The 9,489-nt window shown below is 40.5% G+C and overlaps 1 protein-coding gene across 2 annotated transcripts; it reads right to left on the reverse strand.

Moving 5' to 3' along the window:
• Positions 1-9,185, reverse strand: LOC115148687 (vacuolar protein sorting-associated protein 26B-like). 2 transcript variants are annotated; one of them, XM_029690792.1, is made up of 7 exons: positions 8,425-9,185; positions 5,628-5,784; positions 2,824-2,988; positions 2,206-2,381; positions 1,780-1,922; positions 1,133-1,307; positions 5-633 (listed from the first exon to the last, which is right to left on the reverse strand). In XM_029690792.1, exons 1-6 carry the CDS (start codon positions 8,645-8,647, stop codon positions 1,173-1,175), a joined length of 999 nt encoding a protein of 332 aa, XP_029546652.1. In that variant the 5' UTR covers positions 8,648-9,185; the 3' UTR covers positions 5-633; positions 1,133-1,172. The 2 variants fall into 2 exon arrangements, with proteins under 2 accessions (XP_029546651.1, XP_029546652.1); XM_029690791.1 differs by having other exon boundaries at positions 1-1,307.
• Between the last annotated feature and the right edge of the window lie 304 nt (positions 9,186-9,489).

The following is a 9,489-nucleotide window of genomic DNA, read 5'->3' on the forward strand; positions in this document are numbered from 1 at the left end:
TCCTAACCTGTTGCATTAGTTATCCTAACCTGTTACATTAGTTATCCTAACCTGTTACATCAGTTATCCTAACCTGTAACGTTAATTATCTTAACCTACTACTTTAACTACCCTAAAGCAACCGTAGAAGCCATCAGTTCCGAGAAACCATTAGTGTACCACACTGGGCCATGCAAAACTAACTCGCCCAATGTTAATGGACATAAGTCAACTAGACAAAGCCAGAACATGTATAATGCTGATAAAATATCAAATACATAAAAAATATACGTTTGCATCTACTGATAATGACAAAGTTTGTAATGTTATTTTTGATGATAGAGTGGAATTCAAATGGAATGCAATGTTTTATACAAATAATTTGTTTGACAATTCAAATGTAATTTTCCCTAAGCTGGTGTGCATCTAAAGTTGACATTTCACATTCTGATTTTAAAGCCACGTTTATACCTTGCGCTAACATGCGGACACTGGGCGTATACAGTGGACAGATAAGAGACTAATTTTAATACCATGTGTGTACACCACAAACCTTGATCAGATAGTGATCTGATCGTCTTGATTGGATGACGCCCACATGTTAATGCAAGGTGTAACCAGGCCTTAAGAGGTCTTCATGTCCATTGAGTCCAACTGCCAAAGACAAGCACTCATTAAGAGATGCCTAAAAGGTTTCTCAACAGCAGCTGTTTATACCCTTGATTTGAGGTAAGAAACATCACTAATTCAAAGGGCAGAAAAAAGACATTACGATAATCAGTACAGCAGAAAAACCTGGCTAAAAGCTCATAAAATATACCATGAGAACACCTTATTTCTTCAAACATTGAATTATAAAGTGACATCTTTCATCCCTTTTCAGCTGCAGTTGTTGGAGAAAGTGACATCAGTGTTGTTGATGAGATGACGACGTTGAAAGGGGCGAGGTTATAAATATATGCCTAAAATGGCTGCCGTTCACATAATTTTGTACATCACACACGCACATGCTCTGTCATAGATATGACCTGACGAGCACGCACACATTCATAGATGCAGTCAACACACATGCATTCTTTCTCACAGTCGTAGATTCACAGACATGTGCAAAACATAGTGCTCCACACACACACACACACACACACACACGCACCTTTTCGAAGCGATGGATTGTAGGCTATGCTGGGGCTTAGCTACTGTTCCGTAGCCTGGGCATGAGCTAGGGCTTTGTCGTCACTGGACGAGCACTCGAAGCGCTGTGAGGCGATGGCCGCTTGGTGGAACATGCTCTTCCTCACTACGTCCCCCCTCCTCCACAGAGTGATCTCCTAAAACAACGCAACAAAACAGGGTAGCGTTAATGAGGCACCAAATGGACAAAAACAGAAGGAAACAGGGAGAGACTACCTGGACTTGTCCAGTAAAAATGTTCAATATTACTTTTCTGTTGCGCTAATCAACACATCCCAGGTAACACACAGCCAACTAGTATATAGTGGTGTACACCTCATGTTACGATTCAGCATGGTGTGATACAGGTATGATAAGACCTCTATTTGGTTTCCTTTTGTTACATCCATTATACAAAATCAATGTATTGTTAAAGCCGTACTGTTGCACAGCACTCATGCACAGAGTTGAAATGAACAATGTGCTGACCTTGACTATTGAGATGTACCACAAATTATACCAAATAGAACAACAGCGTAGAGCATTATGAACCAATACCTACCCATCTTCTATTCTGTCTCTACCACGGGTCTAGTGTTTGTACTGTCTCTATCGTGTGTCTGCATGTACCTGCTGTTTGAAGTAACACCTCTCCTCCTCGTCTATGAGCACCAGATTGAGGTAGTATCGCACAGAGTACTTCTTGTTGATGTCCCTCACCGTAGGAGTGATCTCATAGCCAGCCAGAAAAAGTCGAATAGGGATGGACTCCCCTGAAAGAGACAAAACCCATATTATTAAAGTGATAGTTCACTGTAAAATCCCAAAACGTTGTTTAGACGCTTTCTGTCCACGTCCCATGCCCAGCGTGTAAATCCAGCCTTGTCAACTGTGCAGGTTGGCAGAAGGGGAAATCGGAGGATGGGGTCATTGTAATAGCTGGAATGAAGTGAATGGAAAATGATCAAAACATACAGTTCCATTCCAGCCATTACAATGAGCCCGTCCTCCGATTTCCCCTTCTACCAGCCTCCACTGGTTGTCAATGCCACTCACCTCTCACTGGTGCTCCATCCATAATCTCGTACTTGGCTATAGTGTCGTTCTCATGGTACACGTTTGTACCCGTGCCAGTCATCTCTCGCTTGATGATATTAATCTCCATGTGTCTGAGCTTGATCCGTACCAACAGGAAGTAAATCTTCCCCACGATGACATCTTTTAGGTGGTACCTGTGTTAAAATTACAGTTTACAGCAAAAATTACATATTTAGGTATTGGTTTCCTTACCTTGAGAGTGGTCTATGGACAAGGAGAGACTGAAAACCAAACTGGTTTTGTTTAACTAGTCACTTCCATCAAATGCTAATAAACAGTACTGACAGAAGTTGTCATAATAACGAGAACTACGACAATGTTTCACTCCCCTCAAACCGGTCAGTGTTTATATAGAATTGCGACAAAAGCTACTTCAAATGTTCTACTTTGTTCAGGTGGTTTTTCCCTCACAAATCATATGATATAAAAACGCTATTATCATGGGAGTTTAGGGAAGTTCAGCCAGGGAGACTGAAGTTTCACTAAAGCTCTGCTATCTCGCCTGCCATTCAAAAACAAGAATATCGCAAGCCTTCCAATCAATGTATATGATAAACCATGGTAACAGAGTCATACTTAGACTTGTTGTACTCAAACTCGATGTGCAGGCAGTCTTTGATTCCCACTTCCATCTTGATAGACGAGTTGAGTTCTGGGCACATACTGAGCGTGTGCACAACAATTTCCATTTCTTTACTGATGTCGTTCAGTCTCCGGCTTACAGTTACCCGCAGAAAGTAGCTGCAATATAAAAATTTAAAAAAGAGTCAGAATATCAACTAATATATTGGGTAATAATACAGGATGCACAAAAAACTATTCAGAAGGTCTCCAATAACGCTGATAGGAGTCACATTCTCTCCATAAAGACCACAAATAGTTGGTGAGACATAGTAGAAATCAAGTGAAGTCTGAGCCATGATGCATATACAGTAATATCAAGGCAAAGACCAACAGACTCTTAAAGGGATACATCGGGATTTTGGCAATAAGGCCCTTTATCTACATTCCCAGGGTCATATGAACTCGTGGATACCATTTTTATGTCTCTGTGTCCAGTACGAAGGAAGTTTAGAGATAGCTTCATGAGCCAATGCTAATTAGGATCCCTTTAAAAACAGTTTCTATCCCCTGGCCATAAGACTGTTAAATAGCTTTTTTCAAATGTTGTTGTTGTTGTTGTTGTTACAGCCGGTATTTATAATTAATTCATTTGAGATCATGTCACTGATCTACACACAATACCAAATAATGTCAAAGCGGAATTTTGTTTAGATGTTTTTTTTTTCTTAATAAAAAAAAATGAAAGTTGAAATGTCTTGAGTCAATTATTATTTAACCCCTTTGTCATGGCAAGCCTAAATAAGTTCAGGAGTAAAAATGTGCTTAACATATCGAATAATAAGTTGCATGGACTCATTCCGTGTTCAAGAATAATGGTTAACATGATTTTTGAATAACTACCACATCTCTGTACCCCACACAATACAATTATCTGTACGGTCCCTCAATAGAGTAGTGAATTTCTAGCACAGATTCAACTATAAAAGACCAGGGAGGTTTTTCAATGCCTCGCAAAAAAGGTCACCGATTAGTAAACATGTCAAAATAAAAAAGCAGACGCTGAATATCCCTTTGAGCATTGTGAAGTTATTATTAGGCTTTGGATGGCGTATCAATACACTAAATTCAGGCTGCAACAACAAAATGTAGCTTCAGTCAAGGGGTTTGAATACTTTCTGAAGGCACTGTATATTTTTTACATATAGATATTTTAATAGTGTGTTATATTGTAGCATTGTATTGATGTTCATTGTTTTCTGCCCAGGGACTACAGATGAAAATGAGCCATCTATTTAAATCTGATGCAATGGAATGTTGTACATGGTCCCTGACAAATAAATAAAAAGAATAAATATGCACTTCACTTAAAAGACAAATGATTCTCTAGAGTTAACATATTTACAGAAGTTAAGATACTGTAGATATGCACTGTCCTGGAGACATGGGAAGTGGCAACTCTCTAGACTCTAGTCTAGTCTGTCTCTATTTTCAGTTTCTATTATTTCTGTTTCTATTTGTCAAGGCAACAATTCTGTTTTGTTGAATCCAAAACTCTTAAAATGGCACTCTGGAGGTGAATCCATTCAGACCCAGGCATTTTTACCACAGACAATCAGCTTTACGATTCTTCAAATGGTTACATTTAACTAAATGGCCTAGAATCGCATGCAATCAATTAACAATTACCTGTTACCAAAGACAACAACTAGAATGCACTATTATTAGGCGATAGAAATAACAGTGAAATCGCATTTGGAACTCAAGCCCCCCTGTTTTGAGCCCCACATTTTTAGGGGGCTTGCCTGTTTTGCATGTTATTTTGGCATTAATACGTGTCACATCAGTTTGCAAACCATTTAAAAATATATATAATTGAGTTAATAAAGCTGCATACAAACATGGTCTCCTTGTTTTCTTGAGTAAGGCAGCTCCAAAATGTTGGTGTTTCAGCCTAGCTCAGTGCTTTCTGTGGTGTGGGGCAAGCAAACAGAAAATAAGGAGCATTGGGCCGTGATTGGCTCAGTGTTCTGACACTACGTCACCACCATATCAAAGGGTAGACCTCAAATTTGAGCCCCTTGGGTACTGCCATAAAGTTACATTAGAAGTGCCCATCCAAGAAGGCTGAAGGTCATCGGTCACAGATAAAATGACGTAAAATCACGTTATATCTACTCTAGCTTTCATTGACTGATCATGTCAACATCATACTTTCAAAATCATAGCTAGCAAGCTAGCATTCATCATCATGAATCAAGTCAACAAGCTACTGGCAAATCCTTTTCATATGAAGAGAAATTATAGATAAAACGTATCGGTGCTCATCGGCCATTGGACATAAACATTACACAACAAATTGGAAATCGCAAATTCAACAATGAGTGGTTTGGAAGGAATCAGTGACAGTGGCTTTGTGGTCACAAATCTGGGATTAAGGGGCACTTTTCCAAGTTTGAAATAATAAACATTCAACATAGGCCATGCTATCAATGAAGCATGATTTGTGCCACGCTCAAAACAACTTAACTCGGAACTGCAAAAACTTGTCTTGAACTCTCTGAAGTCAACTGGGAAGTCAGGAATAAACAAGCTCCGACTGGGAAAATACATTTTGAACGGTCATCCAACTGTGAATCCAGCCTCTTTCTAGAGCTACGACCTGAAGATCAATGATGTCATCATGATTCAACCTTATTTTTTGCCCCACCAAGATTTACATTCTAAAATCGCCAATGTATGTAACGCAGTCCTATTGTGCTGTGAAAATGTTTCATGCATGGTTTGTTTAGTCTTGCCAGATGCTTACTGTTGCTTACCGTAATTTGACATTCTGGCCCGTGTAGGCCTCGTATGGTTTCTCCACATTTGTGAACTCAAAGTCGAAGGTCCGGGACTGCATTAGCTCTCCTGGTTGGGCCAAGTCTTTAACCAGAGACACAAACTCAAAGTTGTTTCCCCTGTCGTAATACAGCTCTGACAAGAGAGAAATGGTTGTTGGTATCACCAGTTTACAGATTACTTGCTAATCTATCCCTTTAAAAGGCCTTACATGTACTATAGAAAGAGATTCAAGGTAATGCAACAAAATTACTACTGGTTACTGCATCTTACAAGGGTGTACATTTTTTATGTTATTAGTCACAAACACATATTTAGCAGATGTTATTGCGGGTGTAGCAAAATACTTATCTAACAAGTTATCTAGTAGTATCTAACAATTCAGACAAATCTAAAAGTAAAAGCTCAGTCCGATGATGCTGTGACACACCGCCGCAGACCAAATCGATCCCGCTCTAGAGTACAGGCCTCGGTGTAACGCTCATTCCTTCGACGATAAACGTGAATCTGACCATCACCCCTGGTGAGACAAAACCACGACTCGTCAGTGAAGAGCACTTTTTGCCAGTCCTGTCTGGTCCAGCGACGGTGGGTTTGTGCCCATAGGCGATGTTGTTGCCGGTGATGTCTGGTGAGGACCTGCCTTACAACAGGCCTACAAGCCCTCAGTCCAGCCTCTCTCAGCCTACTGTGGACAGTCTGAGCACTGATGAAGGGATTGTGTGTTCCTGGTGTAACTCAGGCAGTTGTTGTTGCCATCCTGTACCTGTTCCGCAGGTATGATGTTCGGATGTACCGATCCTGTGCAGGTGTTGTTACACGTGGTCTGCCACTGCGAGGACAATCAGCTGTCCATCCTGTCTCCCTGTAGCGCTGTCTTGGGCATCTCACACTACAGACATTGCAATTTATTGCCCTGGCCACATGTTCACGCAGATGAGCAGGGACCCTGGACATCTTTCTTTTGGTGTTTTTCAGAGTCAGTAGAAAGGCCTATTTAGTGTCCTAAGTTTTCATAACTGTGACCTTAATTGCCTACCATCTGTAAGCTGTTAGTGTCTTAACGATCATTCCACAGGTGCATGTTCATTAATTGTTTATGGGTCTTTGAACAAGCATGGGAAACAGTGTTTAAACCCTTTACAATGAAGGTCTGTGAAGTTATTTGATTTTTACGAATTATCTTTGAAAGACAGGGTCCTGAAAAAGGGACGTTTCTTTTTTTGCTGAGTTTAGTTGGTTTAGCCATGGGAAAAAAACAGGAACCTTCCCGCTAGCCATGATTGGCTGAGATAATGGATGGGCTGGACATGCCGGGAGATGAGTTTGGATTGGTCTGCCGCGCCATTTTTGAAAGATATAACATTAGCCATCAAGAACTACAAAAGTTGCAACTTCTCAACAACATTGATGCCCTGAATTTAACAGGCGTTATTGACAGATCAGTTGAAAAAAAATGATGGGCTACTTTCTGCACACGCCACGGTCAGTGTGAACCAGAGTGACTTGAAACAACACTGGCCAACAAGATGTAGCTACAAACAAAGCGGAGTTAAATAGTTCCAGTCTGACGTGAAGCATTCATCCATGTATACGGGTAAGAGTCTAGCTATAGTTTCAGATATAAGTTACTAATTTTGTCAGAAAGTCACTTTCATTGTAAGTTAAAGCGTACTGTTAGCTAGCTGGCTCATTAGCTAATGTTACGTGTATGATCTGTGTAGTAATATTATTTGAATCAGAAACCCATTTGTATTGCTGGTTATAGCCTTATGTTAGCTAGCTAACATTGAACCTAATTTGTTAGCTTTAGCTACCTGCAGATTCATACTACAGCAATGATAATTGCATTGGTGGTAGTAGAAGGAGTTGGGATTATGCCGGTCCATTGTTTAGCTAGCTACATGTCTAAACAAAACATTACGTTTACATTTTAGTCATTTAGCAGACGCTCTTATCCATAGCGACTTACAGTAGTGAGTGCATACATTTTCATACATTTTCTTCCTTCCGTACCGGTCCCCCGTGGGAATCGAATCCACAACCCTGGCGTTGCAAACACCATGCTCTACCAATTGAGCCACACGGGATTACCACTACCACAAAAGACTCCACTTCGGCCGGATTAGTAAATGACCCATCAAATTAGTCAGGTATGTCTGGGGGTGATTACGGCCATCTATTGTATTTAATGAACATGTGTACATGTCTAGAGAATAGTGACCATCCACTTAGCTAGATGTGGCTGGGGGTTGGTTATAGCATTTCCACCGGAGAGTTCTTTATTCCTGTCTGCGGATACTGAGAAAGTTTATTACAATGTAGGCCTAACTATAAAGGACATGATACAGACCAAGTGTAACTGACAGGTGAAGTTAGTCTCATGATTTGCACATCTGAACTTCTGACTGGTTAAGTTAGCCTCATGATTCTCACACATTTTTGAACTTCTGACCAGGCGGAGTCTACTTTAGGAGAGTTTCTGCGGCACAATGGTTCTTCTGTTGATCACTTACAGTATATCACGCAGCCCACCACAGGTCACGATGCTTTAACCCGTGCCCAAGTTGCATGCAGTGAATGAGCATGGCATGGCTACGTGTTGCGTCACTGTTCAATCAATGGACACAGATGGCTAATTTGATCAGCCTGGCAATTAATTAGGATGACAATCTCATGAACAGAGACTTGTTAATGTTTTGCACCATGGATAATTGTGTAGCTTATTTAGTTAGTTTGGTAGAGACAACACAAAGATGGGTCTGTCACACTTACCAATTTGCCCAATAAACTCGATTTTGATGCCTTGATGATCGAGTCTTTTCCCTGGATTCTTCACTGTTATGTTGACTTTTCCAGATACTGTATCGCCATCATAAAACAGAAAATATTTGTCCTTTTTCCCATCTTCGGTCTTATGTTCGGCTTTCTTTCTTGTCTCAGCGTCATTCAAAACTATATCGATTTGTGCACTTTGACCTAAACTAAAAAAGCTCATCACTGCACCTTGTTTCAGAGCCTTTGTAGATTCTGCATTTACAACAAAAATCCTACGTTACTGTATTTCAAATCCTTGCTACAGTAGCGAGTGATTTCTTCCGAAATTTAGATTGTGCTGTACTATGCAACTACCTAAACTAAATAGCGCAACTGTTGATGAAGCAATGTTGAGTGTCCTCTTTAAATGCGCATGCGTGTAAGTGCAGGGTGCGTTAGAAAAACAGATATTCAGATAGAAAAGAGAAATCACCTATTCCAGAAAATTATGATATTCTAAATAAATGAAACAAGAGATATGTCAGCTTCAGCCAAAGCTGTCAGCAGAGACCGAAGAAGTGATTAAGTGGTTAAAATAGTCATATACTGGGTCATATACAGTTAACGCACTTAGTAGACAAGTCCCCGCTTCTATCGAGAGAGCCACCTCTTAAGTAGAGCGGAATCAACGGTAAACGGCCTGAGTGGGACATTTTCATTTATCCAATATCTTTGCTGTTAGCGTCAGATTCTGCGCCATTTCAACCGAACATTTCTGGTGCGAAAACAACCGCTGATGACATAAAACAGGCGCGCCGCGCCTGCAGAGTTGGGTCACAGATTTTTTATAACTAATTCAAGATAAACCACAGCCTGTCGTTTCCAATGGGAACATATGAGGCATAGTGGGCAGAACAAGCAAGGAAGTGGGCAGAGCCAAATACGAGCTAGCGAGATCCTATTGGTCCGTTCTAGCATATTTGCATATTTCCGTTAGGGAACGCATACTGTGAAATACACGTGTGCAATAACTCAATCAACTTTGCACTCCTAAACAACGCGATTTTTAAAAACTGACGAAGG

This window comes from Salmo trutta, chromosome 15, assembly GCF_901001165.1.
Source record: "Salmo trutta chromosome 15, fSalTru1.1, whole genome shotgun sequence".
In the NCBI taxonomy this organism is placed as follows: domain Eukaryota; kingdom Metazoa; phylum Chordata; class Actinopteri; order Salmoniformes; family Salmonidae; genus Salmo; species Salmo trutta.